Below are 23,604 nucleotides of genomic sequence, written 5' to 3'. Positions count from 1 at the left end.
GAAGGGAATTTTGAGATGGCAACCTTTATTCAGTGATTCATTTATTCACTTATTATCTGTTACTTTTTTTGAGGGGCCAGAGATAAAGCATAGAGATCTTCACTTGGTTCCCCTCTTGATAAACCGAAAAAGACAATATTGAGTCCTTTTCCCCTTGAGAGGGTCCCATGAAAGGAATCAATTAAATGGAATAAGCAAAGTGAGTCCCCATACCCACATTACCAACTTGTGAATGCTGAAAGATAAGACTGAAGGTCACCACACCTAAAATCAACCATGACTTATCGCACCTTCCTGACCCCACTCCAATACCTCATAAAATTAAAAGTATCTTTTTCTGTATTTTATAATCATTATTTAGTTGGGCAACAAGTTTGCTCAATTGTAAGAATAGATGACTAACTTTAAAATGTTATGTGTTTGATTTTGTTGATGATGTTGTGAGGCTATGTTGCCGGTCTATCAATATCTTTAGAAGCACATGGTATCAACTCTCAAAAGCATGTTGTAACTCGTGGTAGTGATAGAAGTCGAAGTTACCTAACTTTTAGTCATAACAAAATTTAGTTGGGCAGCATAAGGGTGTAAGTGTAACTGACCCATTTAGTGATAGGAAAGTGTCAAGCTATTTCAATTTTCCCATCTTTTCTGTTCACATTTTGAAAACTATAAAATGGATTGACTTTTTCTCATGTTGCTAATTGTTCCATACAAGTAGCACATGTACTTTTTATGGGGATATGCTTAGCACACTTGACAAATTTCCATATATTTTTTAAAATATTAAGATAAACAGTAGGCACATAACAATATAATAACAAGTGACCCACATGACAGTGTTATATTGTAACTTACTGCTTAATATTTTTCATTATCAAATTTGGGTTTGATGTAGTCACTTGGTCTTGTGCGATGAATCTGAAATTCTTGAAACATAAGTTTGGTTGAGGGTGAGTAGGCAAAAGCTTACCATAATTATCCCTGTAATTGTATTGAATTAATATGCGTCACTATCTTAGGAAAATGATTCATTCATCAAGCATTAATTGTAAAGCTCTGTAGTAGTTCAACAAAGACAAGTTTCTATATCTAGTGGTTCTTTATAATTTATATCACTGTTCCTTTTGCTTTCTTCTATCTTAGGTGGATATCTATATATAGTTTTTTTAAATAACTTAAGAAATCATTCACATAGTTCATTAAATGTGCGATGTGTAACATCAGATAGGGGTAAATTAGGACAAAATAATTGATGGAACAGAGTTACCTGCGTTGCATTGCAAAGTTATGATAATGGACAACTATATATGTTGTCGAATTTATGATATTATCCCTTGGCTTAATAGCACTCTTGGTCCCCACGTTTAAAAAATGTGCAATATTAATTCCCACGTTTGAAAATAACAAAATTAGTCCCACACGTTTGACAACGTGTGCATTTTTGGTCCCACCGTTAACATTTTAACGTTTTCCGTCAAAAATCTAATTAAAAATTAAACAAAAAATGGAAAATATTATGAAATTAATTAAAATCTTCCCCTTCATCATCTTTATCTTCTTCTTCACCTCCAACCTCCCCAGGCACCACCCAAACCATAAATCATGAATAAATTGATTTTTCCCAACACATAAATCATGAATAAAAGCATGACTTTTTTTCAACTCTAAACTCAGTTCCAGAAACCCAAAAATAAAACAAAAAACATGGAATCTAACACCAAATATGTGTTAAATATCTTCTTCACCAACAATATCAAATCCTCTAACAGGCCTTCCCATTCCAGCAAATCATCTTCATCAAGTCATCCTCTAACATCATATCTTCTTCACCAACAATATCACCCAAGCCCGTTTCCATTCCACACAGACAACACCACCCATCAAGCCATCTCCCTAACCCAGAACCCCCCGCCCACTGCAACCCAATCAGATCTACAACGTGAAGAAAAGAAAAGAAAAGAAAAATCAAAGCTTTCTTCAGATCTGGGTTCGAAGAGGTGGTGACTCCGTTGTTTTGAGAAGCTTTGAAATGTTGGTGGTGAGCTAATGACTCGATGGTGAGGAGCGGTGGTGGTCGATGGCTGCAACGGCTTGTTGTTTGGAGGCTCTAGTAGAAGAAGGGTTAGGGAATGAGAACGATTTGTGGTTATGGTGTATTGAAAGCTTTCTTCAGATTAGGGATTTTAAAGGAAAGAGAAAGGGAAAAGTGATATAAATGAGATATTTGGTGGTTTTGTGGTTATGGTGCTTGAAGTTTGTGGTTTTGATGGAAGAATGATGAAGATGATGAATTAAAAGATCTGGATTCGGTTGCTGTTGGACGATGAAGTTTTATTTTTTTATTTCTGGCTTAATAGCACTTTTGGTCACACAAAAACGTTAAGTTTCTAACGGCAAATTAGCTGAGGGACCAAAACTTCTAACGGAGATAAACGTTGAGGTACCATTATGTTATTTTCAAATGTGGGGGTTTAATATTGCACATTTTTGAAACGTGGGGACCAAAAGTGCTATTAAGCCTTATCCCTTTTACTTGCGTTACACTGCAAAGGGTTTTTCCCCGTTGTGAAAGTGGAATTCATTCCTCTACCAATTGATTACTAATTTCATTGTTTCGTTTGGTATGTTGTTAGCAGCTAGTAGTTGTCATAAGTACAAAATGGTATATAACAAAATCTATATAGATTCCATTCACGAAAAAAATCCTAAAACATATGTAGGTAACTGAAACAGAGTAATGCCTTAGAATTTCTCAGTCTAATGAGTAAGTCTTATTCAACATGAGTAAGTCTTTGGGATTTCCATGGACAGTAGCTGCTTAAGTTACCTAGTCGGGCCCATATTCTATTTATTTTTCCATTTCATTTCAGTTAAGAGAAATAAAGACCAGATTGAAGGTACGTAGTAAATGGTTGAAGAAAGATGGTGCAAAGATGTGGGCATAAATAATAAAGATCTATGTGAGGGGTAATTGGTAGGTCCAAGCATTTAGAGTGTGCTAGGTGAATCCACGTTGCAGGCATTGTGTCCATTAAGCACTGGTGGAACGACGAACTTGAGATGAGAAAAAGCTATTCAATAGGGCAAGCAAACAAAGTAATGGAGTAAAGCTTTGCCAACATGTTTGAAAAGGAAAGGGTAAGTAAGGCCAATTCATATTCATATCTGTTTGTTTTAGATAGATAATATTTGTTCTTTCGTTACTTGAGAAAGTGGTACAAGCAGAGTCTCAATTACTGTGTGAGAGTGAGACACACAAAAAATCTTAGCCATGAGAGAATTTTAAAAAGTATCACAATATCTAATCATGTGGGTTGGACTTTTGAGATTCATTGTATAACAATTTGAAATTAATTAATAGTAACCACTGGGAGGGTGGAATGGGTAGATGGTGGTGGGCTCCTTCCTTAAATTAAATAATTATTGCTCCTGTATTAATTGGCTTTTAATAATTAAATCATTTTTGTTATATTTCACACCTGTACTCTATCTTTTCTTTTTTAACATCACATCATCCATTATAAATTTTATTTCTTTTATATTCTTTTTCAACCTTGCTACTTTTATTTAAATGTAGACAGCACAAAGGGTGACTACCAATTTCTTCCTTAATAATTGTAACAGAGAACAATATCTAGCAACATCTTGTTGGTAAGTGTCATGAATTCAAAAATATCTAGCATGTTGTTGACCTAAAGTGAAGAAAGAACACCACATATGTAGATGCTGGTATGGAGTTGTTTTATGTTAAGTAAAGCTCCTGAGTTCATATTGATTTTCGTATATGCAATTATATTAAATACTTAACTGAGAGTTGAGAGCTTTACGCTCATAATGATGTTACATGTCTCTATCATTCAATTGGAGAGAGAGAGAGACAGCAAATATGAACACATCATCTAGATTTCAACTAGATTATTTTTCCTTCCCCAATTTTCTTCCCAGTCCCTCTCCATCTCTGTCTCTCAGCTGAATACTAACTAACAATTGGGGGACCCTTCCCTTGTCTACCTGAACCATTGGCTTCCCCTATTGAAAGGCAATGGAGTACAAATGATACATTAATTGGTCAAGCTGTGAAGTATGGGTAATTTGAATGCAATTTTCTGCAAGGCCCCAGAGAAAACATAAAACATAATCCCATTTTCTACCTCTTATAGTTTTCTCTGTTTACCATCAAACTTTAACTAAAACAAATGGAATTGAGTTTGGGAATTTTCCCTCAAACAGGCATCTAAAGAAAAGAAAAGAAAAAAGCATTTGTTCTTTTAACAGTCACTGGCAGAAATTGAAAAGCAGAGCACCCATTGTTTAATTGATGGCAAATTGAAAACTTTTAGATTGAAACCAGCAAAAAAATGGTTCACAAAACCCACCTCTAATGATAAAGCTTGTATACCATGCCATGCATATAGTAGTAGTACTGTGATCAAATTCATGACAGTGATCAATCTAGCAGATGAATAAAACTACTCTAAATTCTGTAGTCTCTGTAATCTAGCTGTACCAGCAAACTGGTCCAATTGGAAGCAGATTCAACTCAATCTGATAACTGTTTCAAGTCTCAAATGGACCATAAAATCTACTCCTCCCACCTGTGTCTTGTCTTTTACAGAAAGAATCACAAAATGGTGTTACAATTGAAAAAGGGTACCTCTGAAGTGCCTTTGCTTGTGCTTCCTCTCCCATTAGGTAAGTAGCACAAAAACAGAAACCATTAAATACAACAAGAGAAGAGGTACTGTATCTGGTGCAGTGTGTAGCAAATGTGGTTCCACCACCACCACCAGGGCATGAAGTAAACAGAAGAAATAGAAAACTGCCTTTTAACTTTCTGAGCACTTTTTCCACCTCCAGGTCCCAGGTGCATTTAGAGCCATTCACATTGATACTCCCTCTGACCCCTCTCTCTCTCCCCCCAACCTTATATAGGAGATGAGGAGGTTGCAAAAGAATTGGGAATTCTTGCTTTTACTTTATTTTTATGTAAATTTTATTTTGCTCTTTAGTTAAAAAATTAAATATATAAAAGAGAAACAAAGAGAAAAATGTATATATGTGCGTTCAATGTGTAAGTTTTTTAAAATTCATTCAGATTTCACGAATGTAATAGGTGAATTATTTAACAAAACTTGAAAAAATCTACAATTACATTACCTTCATCAAACAATAATGACATTGAACAACTCAATCACGTTAAAGAAATTTCTTAATTGTATTAATAATAGAAGTGCAGTGATCACACAAAAATAGACAAATGATTCACTTTTATATAAATAATGATAGTTGTATAAATGACAAAATTCTCAACCATCAATTGACATACACACATTGGGAATTCTTGCTTTTGCTTTATTTTTATGTAATTTTTGTTTTGCTCCTTATTTAAAAAATTAAATATATAAAAGAGAAACAAAGAGAAAAATATACATGCATTCAATGTGTAAGTTCTTTAAAAAATCAATCAGATTTCACGGGGGTAACAAGTGAATTATTGAACAAAACTTGGAAAAAATCTACAATTACATTACCTTCATCAAACAATAATGACATTGGACAACGCAATGTCGCAATCACGTAAAAAAAAATTCTTAATTGTATTAATAATAGAAGTTTAGTGATGAAACATGCGACAAACATCACTTATAAAAATAGATAAATGATTCACTTTTGTATCAATAATGATTGTTGTATATATGAGAGAATTCTCGACCATCAATTGACATACACACATTGTGGATTGATTGTCCCAAAAACCTAAGTTCTAGGTATGAAAGCTCCTTTTAGGGCTCAGCAAGGCAAATGATTTTGAAGTAGCTTTGGTCTACTGGGTTTAATCTGTTTACAAGTATAATCTAGAGATGCGTCGTCCCACAATCGATTGGCGGTCCTAGCACATGCATGGTACCAAGAGAGCTCTTTCAAGGGCTCCAAGAGAGGTTTTACTGTTTTAATCTAGATGGAAAAGTATGCTCAGAACTTTCTTCTAATCTATGTTTTTTTATTTATTTTTCAAACCCGCAACTATTTATATGCACTACTCCAACCACTTGAGTTGATGCAATGGCTTTAGCCACCTCTTTTAGTTATTTTTAAAAACAAACATTGACTGTTCTATTTAGATCCTACGGACAGAGAAGAGATCTAGGATCTTGCCACTAACAATAATTAAATACAGCATTTACTACTTTACTGATTCTTAAACATGTTCTAATAGTAATTGTTGTATTGGTGAAAGCTTGCTTTGTTCTAGTAAAAGCTCTTTTCTCTTCTCTTGCATCCGAAAAAACAAAAAACACAAGCAACCTTAGGTCATGTCAACGTGTCATTTAAATAATGGGAGCAGTTATGATAAATTAATGGAGGGTCTCTCTTTAGCTAGGTTGATTTAATTATAATTGTCCATTAATGTCTCGATTCAACACAGTCATCGAGAAGCACACGAGGTTACAGAATCTTTCAAGTGAATACAGATATTATTCTTTTTCCATGGACAAGTAATCTCCACCAGCTGATACATAAACTCTAGTACTATTATTAAGGAGTAAGGACCAAGGCAATTACTAATTAATTAATTAAATGACACATTATTAAAACCAAAGTGCACTACTACTATTGTAATTTATTGATTTTTAAATAGACTCGATCAAACCATGACCTAAATCACGTGGTCACAAATTTCCCTATGCTTTGATGACATGGACTGCTTCCAATTATTTACTACCTGGATGGTACTATCAATATTTAAAGTATTCATATTTTAATTATAGCAATACGCGGTTGGTTGGGTTGTTATTAACTTATTATTACGATAATGAACATTAATATATAAATAATGTCAAATGTTCTAATAGTGCATAATTTAGTAACATTAATTTTTATTGGGAGGACTTTGGACTTCATAACCATTCCATCAATTTAATAGCCATCATCAATCAGGAGACACAAAGTGGAGGAAAGTTGGAAGTTTATATGATACTATATCACATGCACATCATCAATCTTGTGACAATTACTATTTTATAGAAAAAATCAGAATTGTGCACATTTTAAAACATTAAATGAAGTTCTAAAGCCTAAACTCAATCTCTTGCGTAATAATTAAGGGTATCTTTGGATACCTTAGCGTCAATGAGTAGTAATAAATTTTAACACTCATTTTGAAGAAAAAAGTGAATGAAGAAGTCTTTTAACTAAATCACATATCATATGCAATATGAAGTTACATTTTGTAAACTAATATAGGGAAAGTGAAACTATAAATATTAAAAGTGATTCTAAACATGAAATCTATACATCACTTTTATAGTTTAAAAAAGGTTAGTAAAACTGAAATGGAAATATTCTAAAAAAAATTACTATACCTTTCTCTACTTGCTTTTCAGCACAAATTGTATGTTTCGGCACATGGTCTTGCTTTGTTTGCAAGTTTCCACTTTTCAATTTAACTCATCTGCCACACCATTTCCATTATAATTTCCGCTTATTCACTATATGCTAATAATGCCAAGAATCATGAGTTAAAATCTCTTCAGCACATCATTTAGGTCCACTATGTGTGTGTTTGTTTTTATATGGACTTGAATGTGAACGTGTTTTCGGTCCAATCCTTCAACTTGGACCCATTGGTTAAAATGCCTTGGAATTCCCCAAACTGGCATTGAAAGTGGTTGAAACGTAAAAACAAACAAGCTCATATCTCAACTGGAAACTAACGTTTGAAACAGAATCAAGGTTCATTCACACTTTCCACATAAGTCGAAATGAAGTTCAGAAAAAAAAAATAGGAATCAAGAAAGAGAAAGTAAAGATGTGATAGATAATTTGAATGAATCATAACTCTTTAAAACATAAGATGGCTAAAATGGACTCTTCCTAGTGGGACAAGAAGCTTGTTTTCATGTTGATCGTGCATTGGAAAACAGGAAACAATAAAACAAACACACTCTAAGGCCTAATGTTAGTGTTTAATATGAGAGAGAGAGAGAGAGAGAGAGAGAGAGAGAGAGAGAGAGAGAGAGAGAGAGAGAGAGAGAGAGTCTACTGTCAAATACTCATAAAAAAAAGCAAATAGTTTTGCAATTCCAAAAGAATAGTAGGATTAGAGTAATTCCATGGTAAACAGCAATAGTGTGGTTAAAAATCTATGAGCCATCCCAAATAATTGTTGCCTAAAATGAAAGTCACAGCTTATGTTACCTATTGTGTTCGTATATTGATGCCTATAGAAGCGCTCCTAACAAGACCTCTAACTCTAATTCAATGAGTAAATTTCACTTTCACAGGAAGAGCAGTAAGTTCAACATTTCTGCTTGCAAGAGTAGCTTAAAAAAAACAAAGCAATGTGCAAGCAGAACATGAACATTCTATTCTGTTGATGCAGCTAGCTCTTTCTCCTGCTGTTTCTTCACATAACTCTGAGCAGTTGAATTCACTATCTTGACAAAGAAGTTCATAAGCATAAGCCACACCACAGTGTTCCACACTGAAGCAATTGAGAAATCCCATTTTTTCCCCTGAAAATTATAGATCAATTTTTTTTAGGAAAAAGTAATCAAAAATTAGAATAAGACTCTTGAGGCTGTCATTCAATATGAGCACTTAAACAAACAACAATAAAAGTCTTATCCCACAAAGTGAAGTGGATCACACTACGCCATTGAGCTCGGCAAAAACCAGATTATGAGGGATATTATTGATGATGAGAAACATTGATAAACACGTTAACTTGCAGCCAACAGTTACCTGGATATTTGGGGAAACTGGATGGGATGCTTTGAGATACTTATCTTTAGCAGCATGGAGCTTAGCAATCAAAGACGGCAAGATAGATTCAAAACCAGGTATATGGCCGAGAACCCAGATAAATTCATTCTCTATCCAGTTAAGGAGCTGATTATTGCAAACTGAGATGATAAATACCGTCTGCACAACAAATATAGCATAGAGGGTGAATCAAAAGCATTATATTATAGTTTATAGACTACAAGCTCTGTGCACAATATATCTTGATAGGAACCCAATTATTAGGAATAGGCCCAATACTACTAGAGTCCATGAAAGTAAGAGGAAGAGGTGCAATGCACCAAATCTTTTCCCTTGAGAGGAGTAACCGCTTGCTGAGGTGGCATGAGCTGTGCAGGTAGAGAGAGAGAGAGAGATTGGGGATTATATAAGCATGTATTGTGTGAGAGAGAAGGTAGGCTTGATTTGGGATTAGGCTTGGGAGAGTAGAGGCACTCTCGAATTGCCTCAGTTTCTTATCTTTAATTTTCTACTGTTATTTGTAATTCCCTAAAACACTGCTTCTGGGTATTTTCCAGAGGATTCAGTGTTCATCTATCCTATTTTCACTCTTAGTCATTGTGCTATTTTCTAGTTCCTAACATATCTATATATGAGTTATGATCTGTTCACACCCAGTGTAACAGTGTAAGCCTAGATATACTTAAACCTTTTAGTACCATTTAATAAATAATAAAATGTTAACAAGCTGAGTCTTAATTTGGAGCCATTGAAAAGCAAAGCAAAGGCATGGCATAAAAAGCGAAATTAGTTGGTAAGGATAGAAGATGAGTCTAAACTTATACAAACCTGTATGTGAGTTTTAATAATTGCCTTTCCGATGAAAGTGGCAAGAAAGAACTTCCAAAATGGAATGCCAAATTGTCCACACATGATACCGGCAAGGTCAAATAGAGGATTTGGAACCTGAAATATAAACTAAGTTAATGGACAGTTCGAATGTTTATACAACAGATGTTGTTTAGTTAATTGAAAATGCTATTTTGTAGGATGCACCTTGACCAAAGGAATCGTCAACTCATTCTATTAAACTCGATTTTATATGAGAATAGGTACAGAGGCATAAAAAAAAGGACTCAAGCACCCTGATGAATAAGGATTTGGATATGACTCATTTAAATACTTTTAAAGTAGTGGATTATGAAGAATCAAATATAAGCAGTATAAGATATAGAATAAACAACTATAATTTGCAGGACAAAAATAGAGAAACCATTAAATAGTACTAACTGAGTAAAGATTTTCACTAATCAGCATAAGTTACTCCCTCAAGCTTATTCCCCTGAAGGAAAGCTCAATATCAACACAGAGAAAGGGAAATGACAGACACTGTTTGCAGAATCTCCATTACCTGACTAACAACCCAACTCTGATATGTTTGCTATAAGGGAAAGACTTACTATATAAAATACAACGAAGCAATACCTAGGGAATTTATTCACAAAAGATACTGTTCGGTCTATTTAATGAAGAAAAATATCATACTACTAAAGAAGAAAGTTAACACTAACCGAAGCAAGCGCCATAATGGTTAAAAAATTCAAATGCTGAGTGTGAGATAGAAACCAACGCTTGATCTTGTTAACGTAGGTTGCCATGATTCCATTGTTTTCAGTATCCAATTCTTCAATTGAATCCAATTTGCTACCAGACAAGCGTGCTACACAAATGATTTGAATAGAATCATGTACAAACCAACTCATAGAGTAACTAACTAATAAAGCACCAAATTACTGAAAAATAAGTAAGTTAATCATCATGTTAAATCAGACGAGATAGAACTCAGAAAGTTTCAGAAGAAATAGAAAGATAGAGATCAAAAAGTACTGAATCAAAACGGAAGTGGTGAAAACTACAAATAGATACATGAAGTTTGACTATGATACAGCTTACGCCAAACATTTTGTTTGCCAAAGAAGGTGCAGGCGCATATTAGGATGCAATTCATTTTAGTGTTCCATCCATTAGTTATACACGTTTTACACAATTTAATTATTCATTTTCTAATAGAGTCAAAATTTCTAACAATTCCATTATTTGTAAACAAAGTCTCTGGTTTGGTTATTTCATTCATTTTAAAAGTAATTAATAATATACAACATTATCCATTATTTTCGGACAACATAAAAGAACTAAAATACCCTGGCTTCAGACACTAAGATGATTTTTTCAGTTTACCATAAGTATATACTTGGATTAGGTAGATAATGTGAACTAGTACGGTTCCGAAGCTGAGGTTGAGCTTTAATTTGGAGAATTTTCAATAGTGGCTAATCTATTATAGTCTTGGCATAATTTATTTCTTTAAAAACTAAATGGCTTATTCTTTTTTCTTTTCTTTTCCATCTAAGAAGCATTGAACGAAATAACTGAAGATCCAGAGCTTCACACCATCCTGGTAATGAAATAAGTATAAAGACAAAGTTACTTGTAAATAGACCATTTGTATGGTAAGCATATCTTAATAGTCAGACTTTTATACCGATTTAACAATGACTTATTTAAATTAAGAGAAATACAAGACATATGATATAAACATTATACCTGCCCTGGAGATAAAGTAAGGAGGAAGCTCTCCAATAGCTGTTCCCATACCCCATAGAACAGCCTCCAGCACAACTTGACTCAAAATACTGCTGAGTGGAATGTGTGAACTATATTCTAACAACGGTGGCCCAAATTGGGAGCAGTCTTTATCAAGCCAAGAAGGACCTCTATCTAACTGTATTGTATCATATGGAGCACTTTTCAAATCAACTCGCCCACATTGCATGGCTTTCAATGTAAAGAATGCTATGTGGGGACCCAAGTATAGAACAAAAGTATGCAAACCAGATCCTGAATTGAAGAAAACGGAAAGGGAAAATTTTACCAAAAAGAAAATAAAAAAACGAAAAAGCTAACAAGATAAGAGCACAAAATGAGAACTCAAGGCTACAAGGCATATATAATCAAGATATTGGGGTACCAAATAGATGATTATTGCTTACAAGTATCAACTATCAAACCTATGTGTTGCAAGAAAATGTTTTTCTGTAACTCCAAATCACCCAAGCTGCCTAAAGACCAACTGTTTTACTAACTAGTAACTAACTGTATAACATAATCAAGAACCTCATCTGGGTAAAATAAGTCATATCCATGCATGCCTACGTTTTACTCACCAAGACCAATTGAAGATGCAATTCCAAGGACGACCCACCAAAGTCCAAAGCGGAAATATTTAAGCAGCTCCTCAAGATGCTGCAAAAACAACGTGCATATCAGTGTCATAGGAGCATGAGCATCTAATAAAAGTGAACAAAAAACTGCCTGAAATTTAACATATGAGAGTAGTAAGAAGTGAAGAATGGCCATAGGTTTTTTATTCTAGGGAGGACTGGGTATATTAATTGTTTGCAACATTGAAGCGGCAAAAAAAAATTCATCTTACATTTAGCACCACATGTAACGAAATTATGAACATTCATTTTAGCTAGAATCATCTTCAAAGTTCAAAAAATAACATCAGAATGAAACTAAAACTGGTTTCAGGTTTTGACCTTGTATTGCAGATTTGAGGCTTTAATATCTAGATTCAAATTTGACAACAAGGGTTATTACTTGTTAGTACAACAGCCAAAAAGACCCCAGAAATAAATGATTATCCATGAAATTCTGTATGATTTAGGACTGTCATACACACTCATACATAAGTTATTGATAGAATAAATGAGAATACCTTTTCATGAGGACCATCAAAGGTGATCAGCATTATGCCAAGAGCCCCTACCACAAAACTTAAAAGCAGAAGCCATCCACCTTTTCCCAACAGATAAAATGCAGTTTTCTTCAAGTATTGAATAACGGAAAATGTGAAGAATTTTAGTGTTTTGAAGGGTTGTGTGGTTAGTGTCAAATTTTCTAGCTCCAATTGGTGCTTCTTGTGAAGCCCTGCAATACACAGAATTTCTAATCAGTATATGAGATACAATGAAACATAGAAAATAGAATCTAAACACTAGTTTTAAGTAATTTTTTCAAAGGATTAGTTTAACAGAGTGCAAATGTCTCTTTTGCCAATTTTCAAAGGAGACAGGCTTTAAAACACTCTTTTAATTTGAGCCTTCTCTTGAACACTCTCTCCCCATTACCATGATTCTTTACTTCTAGGAACTCTCTTTATTTGCAAGAAACACTTTGCTACTCTCTGAATCCCTCCCAAATCTCTTTTAAGGCTTTATCTTATAAAATTAATATTTGTATTCCTATAGTTGCTACCTATATATCACTGGACTTATAGCTTGACGATTTTTCCTTTTCCTCTTCTGAGTCCTCTTGCTTATTAGATTCCTCAAATCTTTTGATTCACCAAGACTGCAACCACTATGGAACTCAATATAATCCCTTGTGTCTCTTTCAACTAGACCCCCTAAAAGCCCAACCGAGAAAATATAAACTCCATGATTTACCCAAGCAACAAATTTAACTACAAGAACAAAATGTGTCAAACCCATTAACTATGTACACACTTGCAAGCTAAATTTTGCAATTACCAATTATTTAAGCAGAAAGAGGATGAAAATATAACCTAAGCTTTAAGGCCATCACCTTTTCTCCCAAAATCATGCAACCTAAACACCATAAGATCCCTATCATGACAAGTCCCTCTTCCCCACTCACCCAAACCTCAACAATATGATAAAACAGATTAACAATTTTCATAACCCTAATTGCGGAACTCATCAATAAAGGAGATGCTTATGATGGAGGCTCTAGCAGTGGTGGATCTATCTACATATAGTTTTCATGGAGCCATTTGAAAGATTCATATAATCACTTAAAAAATTGCAAATGCTTCTTGTCAGACATTAGTAAAACATAATATGGCCATCCCAAAATTCTTAGTTAAAAACTGTCATTGGCCTCTATCACCCCAAAACTCGATTTCAACTCCTAGATTTTCATGCTACAGATAGTGAAGTAGTGCAGACTGGCTAATATGGATGCCTAGATGCCATATGAAAGCCCCCCATTTTGAACACAAGAAAGAACCGAGTCGCCATAACCTATGTGAACCCAAAAGGTCAGTTTTTCGCAGTCTGAAACAGATTAATGACCGATTGATTCTTCATAACTTGCCACTCCCCCATTTCAGCCCAAAGAAAGCTTTGAAATAATCATCTATCACATAATAAAAAACCCCCCAAAATAACCAGTCATGACTACATACTTGCCCTAGCAGCAACCCTCAAAGGAATATAACATTGTAGCCCATCCAATCTATCGAAAAACCGCGACAAAAAGTAATGCTTTTCAAAACCAGTGGAAAACTCTCTTCCACCAAAAACACCATTCAATTTGAAAAAGATCAAAACCAAAAAAATTCCACAAGATCCGGAATTTTTGTCAAAAAAATTACAATTTTCAACGTAGTAACGAATCTAATCAAAATCTAGATGAACACACAACAAACAGAATCACAAAACAATGAATTGAAATCAAATAACATGCCTGAGCCAGACATGTTAGTGGTTCCAGACGAAGAAGCTGCAGTTTCTCCAGACCCCATTATCTCTCACGCTCTAAAATCGAATCTTTGGTTTTGGGTTAGCACTATCTTCGCCTTTTATCCTCTCTATGCTTTCTGGGTTGTTGGTCCTCGCATCTTCGGAATTCAGCTACAACACGAGTGGATCAAAAAAGGGGTATGGATTGTTTTTCCTTTTCCCTCGAGGAATTTGCAGATCAAGAAGAGGAAATTGGGAGGTTAGCGTTGAAGATTGGAGTCAGAATCTATGATGATCGAGATCGATGTCCTCCGCGTCCACGACACAACCAAAAGTTACAATCATTCTTTGTGTTTGTGTTTGTCAATTCTCATGTTTTTTTTACGGTTCAATGTCATTTTCTTTGTTAATCAAACAAATTTAATTTTAATTATGATACAATTAATTAATTGTTGGATTATTATACGTTAACAAACAAAAAATCAACCAAGTTTGTTTTTCATAAGGTATGCTACAACCCCTAATTCAGGATAGTAATTTTATCGAAACTTTGAGATCACATTAAGTGGTTGATATCTCTTAACAAATCTTACTGTATAAGTATCATATAGGATGATCCTTCGACTAAATGTTTAATAAAGAAACAAATAGTTGTTAAAGTATGTTTTAGATAAAAATACATTTTTTTGGCAAAGAAATAGTAGAAAATAAAAAGAAAGCATCTCTTTCTTTCTTTTTTTGATAATGTGGAGGGCTTTAGCCCAAAAGAAAGCATCTCTAACCATCACAAGTTCAATGGCATATTTAGATGCAAATAGAGGGTCACTCTTAAGTGCAAGGAATGCAAGAGGATTTTATCTTATTGGGTTCATGCAAATGCACATATGATAAAGATTTGTGTCAGGCGAAAAAATTATAAATTGATAGGCCAATACAATGGATGAATGGAATATGGATAAGACAAATCAGTTTCCAGTTCTACCTGTACATGAACCGTTTTGGATAGTAACGATAAATACTATAGAAGGACTAAAAAAAATCACCAACTAAAGGCCCAGGGCACCAAATTAATAATTCACCCACAAATCAAGTAGTTGAACTGAAAGTTTTGAAAAAATAAAAAAATACTCCCTCCTCCATCCTTTTTATAATAAATATTTGGACAAAATCACACAAACCAAGGAAACTAATATTTTTTATAAAATTAACTACTATGCTTAATTCCAATGATGTTTTTTTTTCTTTTTACAAGAACAATCATGCTAATTACCATAAATGTTGATCATACCTATTGGATGCTTGTAATTTCCCTACATATTTTTGTATTGGGAATATGTCCATTTACAATGGTATTGATTATTAGACTTAATTTTATAATAGTGTTTCTTATAAAAAGGACCAAGAAAAATTTCCAAAATGTTTCTTATAAAAAATACCGGTGGGAGTACTTATTTAAAAAAAGATAATTTATTTAACTAAAACATAAAATAAGTGTAAACATTATAAAATATACAGTTTAATATTGTAACTCAATATAATGTACTGACATTGATACAAAATAAAGCAGTTGAAAATCTCCATCATAACTTAATTTACAAGTTAATACGCATAAGAAACGGAAATGAAGGTAAAAGAAAGATAATGATATCAGTATAACAACTATTTCTATTTGAGATTAAGCATGTATTTTACTATCCATTGAGTATGATACGAACGAATTTTCTTGTTAATTCATAAAAGAATTTTGTTTGCTTTGTGTCTTAAAGTGTTGCCATACATTGATGTGAGTTATGTGACACCTGTAACCGATGACGGTGAGGAGTGATTGTCGTGCAATGAGAAGGTACGATCACAAAGTGACTTCTGACAAGGCTTCAATGTGAAGGGACACATGGCCGAACTCATTTCACACCGTAACAATAAGTATTTTGAGTCTGTGTATGTATGGAACTAAACGTTAAGGAGGGCTTATAAAGTTTGATTGACACTACTCGTAACAATAAGGTGCATATTCTTTTCGGTAGCTTAACTCATAAAAAATCCAAGGTTTGGTGTGCTTGTCGTGGAGGATGTGTGACCTCTTGAGAAGTTTTCCTAATAAGCATGCGAGTGATGACAAAGTATTTTGGATAGACACTCGTCCGGTATCGCTCACATGACACCCTAGACCCCTGTCGTGGAATGTATAGTGTGATGAAGATGCTAAAGGATGTTGGGCGACAACGATAATGGTCGTGAGTATTGAGCGACAATGGCGGTGAAGGTTTTGAGCGGTGGTGGTGGAAAGAAGTACCCGACGCCAAGGTTAGGTGCAATGTACTAGTGCAAGATGTGAATTCAATAGGTCATGTACTGATTGTAACAGGTCGAGTTAAAGAAAGATAGAGCACTTAGTCAAGCATGACGTCACATCAAATAAAAAAATCTCTCATTTTATATTCACCTCTCGCTTTTACTTCCCATAAAAATCTTCAAAAAAGTTTTATGTTTTTACTTTTTCTTCTCTTCACTCTCGAAGCTTCCCTTACTTCACCTTCTTCCCACCGCATCTCACTTTTCATTACAGAAAGATGACCTGTATTTGAAATAACACTCAAGTTTTCACCTTTCTTCTCAAAGCTTTCACCTTATATTCATAGATTTGAGCTTCAGCGGTTAAAAATGGCTTAGATCAAAACATAATGCTCAAACCTTTTCACCTTTTGTTCATAGATCTGAGCAGCCGCGGTTAAAAATAGCTTAGATCATAACAAAAAGCTCAAAGATTTCATCTTTTCCGCTCAACCCTGATCCTCAGTGTTTAGAAATGGCTTAGATCTAGAAAAAAGCTCAGAGCCCCACCTTTCCTTCTCACCTTTGAGCTTTAGTTTTTAGCGATGACTCAGATCAGAACAAAAAGCTCAAAGCTTTCGCCTTTTTCTCTCACCTATAAGCTTCAATTTTTGGCGATGGCTTAGATCAGAACATAAAGATCAAAGCTTTCACCTTTACCTCTCAACCCTGAGCCTCAGTGTTTAGCAATGGCTTAGATCTTAAAAAAAAAGTTCAGAGCCCCCACCTTCCCCCCTCACTCAAATCAGAATAAAAAGCTCAAAGCATTCACCTTTTTCTCTCACCTATAAGCTTCAGTTGTTGGCGATGGCTTCGATCAGAACATAAAGATCAAAGCTTTCACCTTTTCCTCTCACCTTTGAGCTTCAGTTTTTAGCGATCGCTCAGATTAGAACTTAAAGCTCAAAGCTTTCACCATTTCCTATCACCTTTGAGCTTTAGATTCTAGCAATGGCTCAGATCTGAAAAAAAACCTAAAAGCTTTCATCTTTTTTCCTCATATTTGAGTTCCACCTTAATTTCATCATTGCAAGCCCATGGAAGCATCTCACCCATCATTGCCATTGGAGGTTGCATGCCAAGCCAGGATTCTACCTCCACAATGTCATGGTCATTTTTGTTGGTCACCTCCACTGTGTTGTCCCTATCTCTTTTCCACGGTGAGGATTCAATGTCCTTCTCTAATGCGCTTGGCCTGGTCACCTCCACATGCAACACCGCATCACCCAAAGCCCTATGAATCCACATGCTTACTTGATCAAAATCGATCATTAGTTCACCATCTTTGGTTTTCAAGGGTTGGGTAAAATAGGATTGAATTCACTCAAACTCGCCTGATGGACATCCTTACAAGCATTCATCTGTTCAAGGAAGTAAGGGTATTAGCGAATGAAAGAACCGAGCAAAACCCTAAAGTAGCTTCCAAAGTCGTCTTCCTTCATGGGCATTCTTCATGATGAGGTTTTCCTTCTCCAAGTAAGAATTTTTATCTTTTTAGTAAGATTTGTCTATTTCTTTTCTTTTAATATGCTTCATCATCCACGAAACTTCACTAACACATATCCCTTCCTCCTTTTAAATCCTCAACATCAAATGGCTGATGTGAAGACGGAAGCTTCAAACTTTGCAAATTGGAATTTCATATACAAGATTTTATCTTCTAGCCAACATTGACATTACTTTGACTGTTATTCATTAGGGCACTTTTCGCACAATCTTAAAAATGAAGCTATAGTCGAGGAAGATTTTGGCAAAATGAAGATTTTGAGCAATAGTTCCCTTTCTTGTTCTACGATGGTTGCTTTGTGGTAAGTGTTAGTCAAAATTCCATGTCTCGGGAGAAGGTATGTAAATGATGAATGAGCATTGGATAATGCATGAATTGATTAAGAAAATTAGGATGGATTAAAATCCTTTCAATGTTGAGATTTCACAAGACCTTCATTTTGATCTATATCTATTCATATGTATTAAATTGTTGAGATATTATGAATATTTATATATGGAGAGAATAGATAGATAGAAGGTTTCACATGTCACTAGAAGCTTCAACACAATTTGCATTCCCCCCCCCCCCCCCCCCAACTTGATCAACCTCAACCGAAATTTTTTACACATAGCAAGGGTGTAATATATTCGTGGCATTGGTGTTAAGAGCACATCATGGAAGGTAGGCATGGACACATAGCAAGGGGTTTACACATACATTCTCCTAGTCCTTGTAATATTTTATACAATAATGTTGATGCTATATCTTCTCAACCTCTCCATGATATCATTGTTTCCATCCTCATCCCTGACATCATCATAACACCCAACATAAAGTTTCATAGTACTCCCTTTATCGATAGCTTTCCTTTTGTAGGCCTCTCAACCTGGCTCGGACGAGGAGCTGGATAAAATAATTATCTTAACAAGTTGTTGTTTTTGCTCATCTAGTCTGCATTGTCTCTTTTTAACAGGTGTGAGATAAGTATGTAGAAGATCTTGTTTCATTTTCAATTGCACTTTTTGTGTGTTTGTGAATTTAAGCTTTGTGTGTGTGTGTGTGTGAATTTAATATTTTTGTACACAAAAAGTGCAATTGAAAATGAAACAAGATCTTCTTCATACTTATCTCACACCTGTTAAAAAAAGACAATGCATAAGAGACGAGAAACAACAACATCCTATCGTAATTATTCTATCTAGATTCTCATTTGAGTTAGGTTGGAAGGTTCCCAGAAAGAGAGGTACCAATAAATGGGGTATTATGGAGCTTGATGTCGGTTATTATGGTGATGTTAGGATGGCAACAATGTCCTCGTGCAGAGATAGAGAAGATATTAGTATTTAGTAGTACTTCTCACAATATTACAAGGACTAGGAAATGTATGTGTGCACCATTTCCGGTTGTTCATGTCTACCTTCCAAAATGTGCTCATTCACATTAATGTAAGATTTTTTTACCGGTTGTTTCCATGAGGGGAGGAAATGCATAAGTGGGTGTTGAATCATGATCCAGTGTCATTAAAACTTTGTCTCTGTCTATCTCTCCATAAACACTTATATTTGTCACCAATTTAATGTATATGGAGAATACAAGGTCACGAGAAATCTTAGAATAAAAGGATCTAAAACCATCTTAACTTTTTCCGCTCAATTTCTGCATTATCCATGACTCATTCATCATTTACATTTTCTTGAGTCAATGGAATTGTGATTGATAGACATGTAAATCCACAAGAAAAGTGGTTATAATTATGTGAAGTCAAGCCGATTATGGTCATGGGGTGAGCTGATTATTCATTATTGTAAGTTCTAGTCAAGCCTTTCGTAGTTAGCAGAGGAATGATAATGATGAGTTACTAAAAGCCCAATAGTATATATCGGTACAAGCAACTTGATTGTGTTGGGCTTCCCTCAACAGAATGAGTGATGAGGTATTTCAGAATATAGCCAATGGTTATGCTTGTGTTTTAATACCCAAAGAATTCTAAATAGTCTACATTTATGCCATAGTGATTTTATAATGATGTGAAGATAAAACGAGCTCTAATAACATATTTGTATATGTTAATCATCTCTTTAATTTAGATCTTGTTTCATTATGTTGTTTGTTAGTAATTAACTTCTTTTTACATTATTGTGTTGTTGGTTAGCTTTGTCGAAATTTCCTTTTTGTGTTGAGGTTTTTGTAATCATCAAAGTTCCAACTTCATGCTTACAATATGTTAATGTTTCTTCGCTTGAAGTTGAGATGAATAAGTAGGAGAATCAAAGATTAGCAATTTATCATATCCACTTAGCAACTAGTGAGGGTCTGCTCCTAACATTGTTTAATAGATATGACAATAATGTTTAAACTTTTACAGTTTTACTAAACTCTACAGCTGGGTCTCTAACTCTTCTAGACAAGACTATGGGCCTTGTTGGGAAAAGACACAACTTGATTCAGGCAATACGATAGAGCGAGAAAGCACGAATAAACCACACATAAAAACTTTGGTCACGCAGTTCGGCAAATTGTGCCTACCTCTGCGACTATAGAGTAGCTATAGCTCATTTTATTGATTCTCAATAGTCAATTATGTTTACAATAGCAGTTTCTCTCAATTGTCCAATTGTTGTGTACTCTCGCGCACCACCCATATGCGGCGCACTCCGCACACATCTGGTGCACACTACCATACTTTTAGGATTATGAACTTTATCTATTTATAGTGGATTCTATTGATCTCTATTTTACAATTAAATCCTAATAGATCCTATATCAATCCCTTAAAACCTTTACAATCCACATTAAATCAAATCCTAATAAACTGAATATTTGCCTCAAAATAAAATACGTGGGCCCCAGATTTTTCTAATGAGCCAATTCCCAACAATCTCCACCTTGGCGAATTCCAAACTCCCTTGTGATGATCTGTTGCTTCAGTTTCTTGACTCCGATTTTCGAGATTGGTGGTGACTGTCTTGGTCAACATGTCCGTTGCACTCTGACACTCGAACTCCATCTTGCTCAACACCCTGTCCTATGTCTGTTAGATCTGTCATATTCTCCTCTCGGTGACTTATGCAATCCTCATGACCTTTATCCGCTGCGGAAGATACCCAACCTTGCACCGCCGTTTGCTCCACCGTGAGAAACAGAACACTCCACCTGACCACACCGTTAAGGATACTTTCGGCGCACCAGCCTCGGTCCAACGAACCAGGCGCTCTGATATCACTTGTTGGGAAAAGGCACAACTTGTTTCAGGCAGTACGATAGAGCGCCACGAATAAACCACACAGAAAAACTTTGGTCACGCAGTTCGGCAAATTGTGCCTACCTCTACGGCTATATAGTAGATATAGCTCCTTTTATTGACTCCCAATAATCAATTATGTTTACAATAGCAGTTTCCCTCAACTGCCCAATTGTTGTGTGCCCTCGCGCACCGCCAAATTGCGGCACACTTGCGCACCACCAAATTGTGGTGCACTCCGCACATATCTAGTGCACACTAGCACGCTTTTAGGGTTAGAGACCTTATCTATTTATAGTGAATTCTATTGATCTCTATTTTACAATCCCTTAAAACATTTTACAATCCACATTATATCAAATTCTAATAAACTGGGTATTTGGCCTCAAAATAAAATTTGTGGATCCCAAATTTTCTTAATGAGCCAATTCCGACCAGCCTTAAGAAAAAAGTTGTCCCGTTACTAGCCACTATATACGTAATAAATAATAATGTTCTTGTGGGCTAGCTTTAGGCTATGTTTGGTTGGAGGGAGGAGAAATAAAAGGGAAAGAAAATACGGAAATTGAGGAGTGAACTTTGATTAAGGTCTAATCCAAGTTCACTCCTCGATTTCCATGTTTTCTTTCCCTTTCTTTTCCCCTCCCTCCAACCAAACGAAGTCTTATATTCGTCGTGTATCACATGTGCACCCGATAAAGAAAGCATAAGCCCAATTACTACTATTATTTGGACCCACTAAAGTTTAAAGTGGGAAAAAATAATATAAGATGTGATATGCTACTATGATATTGAAAAATACGAGAAAAACAAAAATAAAAATAAAATAGAAGTGAAAAGAGAGTGTAAAAAAAAAGTGTTATAATTTGTAATCAGCCACGAATTTAATGTATATAAACATATATAAGCTATTAAAATTTGTTCATTTAAATAATTTAGAACATCACAAATTCAAAACGACTCGTATATTATAGCGACGTGTATATATCATAGACCATTGCACTTATACATTTATGATAACTTTGTTTTTGGTTTTTACCTTTATGATAACTAAAGGAAAATGCTGTGGGCACGTCGTGGAGTCTCGTGTACCACGCACGAAGCATTTTCTGGCGGTTTTAAACTGTCAAAAAGTGTAGTTGTTCTTTTTTTTTTTATAATTGTAATTTTGTTTGTAATTTTGTGGCGCTTCAGAACCGCCACTAAATAACTCTCATGCCTTTTTTATCGTACCACGTAGCACTCCTCTAACTAAAAATACAAAGTCAAAGTGATTTAGAAAAAAAGTTATAAAAGAGTTATAGATAATAAAATTTAAGAAGTATGAGTATAAAAATTAAATGTGAAAAAAATGGTGCACTACAAGGAAAATGGTGATTACCAATACCGATGGTTAAAAGCCTATTTTATCCAAATTTACATGTCTAAATTAATCGGAAAGACATTGTATGAGGATGAAAGCAAAAAAATGAAAGAGAAGGATATTGATAAAAGACATCATTCTCAGCTCTCACACCAAATTAGTGAAGATAAGATATCTCCAAATAAAAAAAATCATACTTTTGAATTTAAAACAAAATCTCACACACATGCATAAAAACAAGAAATAAAGAATTACAATAGTATCAAACCAAAAATATATTATCAAACCTATCTTTTTTTTTTGGTACATCAGAAGATATTATCAGACCTATCTGATTCACTTGATTTGATAAAAGAAGGTTCATGTTTGGAATAAATCCTTTTTGAAAAGCAAAAGTTACGGCCAATTAAACTCCTATGTACCAGTTTCAAAAAAAAACTCCTATGTACCTTTCAAAAAAAAAATACTCCACTATGTTTTGTCAAAAAAAAAAAAAAAACTCCAGTGTGTTTCGTATTTGGTATAATATCATAATTCCAATTTTGTATAGTAAAAAAAAAAATCTAATTGTTAACGGGTGATGATATTCGTCAATAAAAAGAAATTGAACACATAATCATTCTTAATTATCATCACAAATCTTTTTTAATAAATTCAGACAGAGAATGGTTCACAAATAGTATGGCAGGCATACATATATAATATTAAACCATTAGTCAATTAGTCACTCACTCTATGTCAAACTAAATAAAATAAAAAAATCCAAATTGGTTTTCTAAGCTCCTTTTTGAAATTAAATAACCTGGCGGCGTGTAAGAAACTAAGAGTATTTTTTTTTTCCAATTTAAAAATTATACCCATCATGCAGGACTTTTATTTTTTTCAC

At 34.5% G+C, this 23,604-nt stretch overlaps 1 protein-coding gene across 1 annotated transcript; it reads right to left on the bottom strand.

Moving 5' to 3' along the window:
• Nucleotides 1-8,051: 8,051 nt before the first annotated feature.
• On the bottom strand, nt 8,052-14,673 carry LOC130718266 (vacuole membrane protein KMS1-like). The gene is made up of 8 exons (XM_057568802.1): nt 14,299-14,673; nt 12,527-12,738; nt 11,970-12,048; nt 11,350-11,643; nt 10,317-10,465; nt 9,595-9,711; nt 8,746-8,925; nt 8,052-8,516 (listed from the first exon to the last, which is right to left on the bottom strand). The coding sequence occupies exons 1-8, from the start codon at nt 14,354-14,356 to the stop codon at nt 8,367-8,369; spliced, it is 1,239 nt and encodes a 412-aa protein (XP_057424785.1). The 5' UTR covers nt 14,357-14,673; the 3' UTR covers nt 8,052-8,366.
• Nucleotides 14,674-23,604: the final 8,931 nt, after the last annotated feature.

This window comes from Lotus japonicus, chromosome 5, assembly GCF_012489685.1.
Source record: "Lotus japonicus ecotype B-129 chromosome 5, LjGifu_v1.2".
Classification (NCBI taxonomy): Eukaryota; Viridiplantae; Streptophyta; class Magnoliopsida; order Fabales; family Fabaceae; genus Lotus; species Lotus japonicus.
The sequence above is the reverse complement of the archived record's forward strand: the minus strand, read 5'-3'. Positions and strand labels throughout refer to the sequence as shown.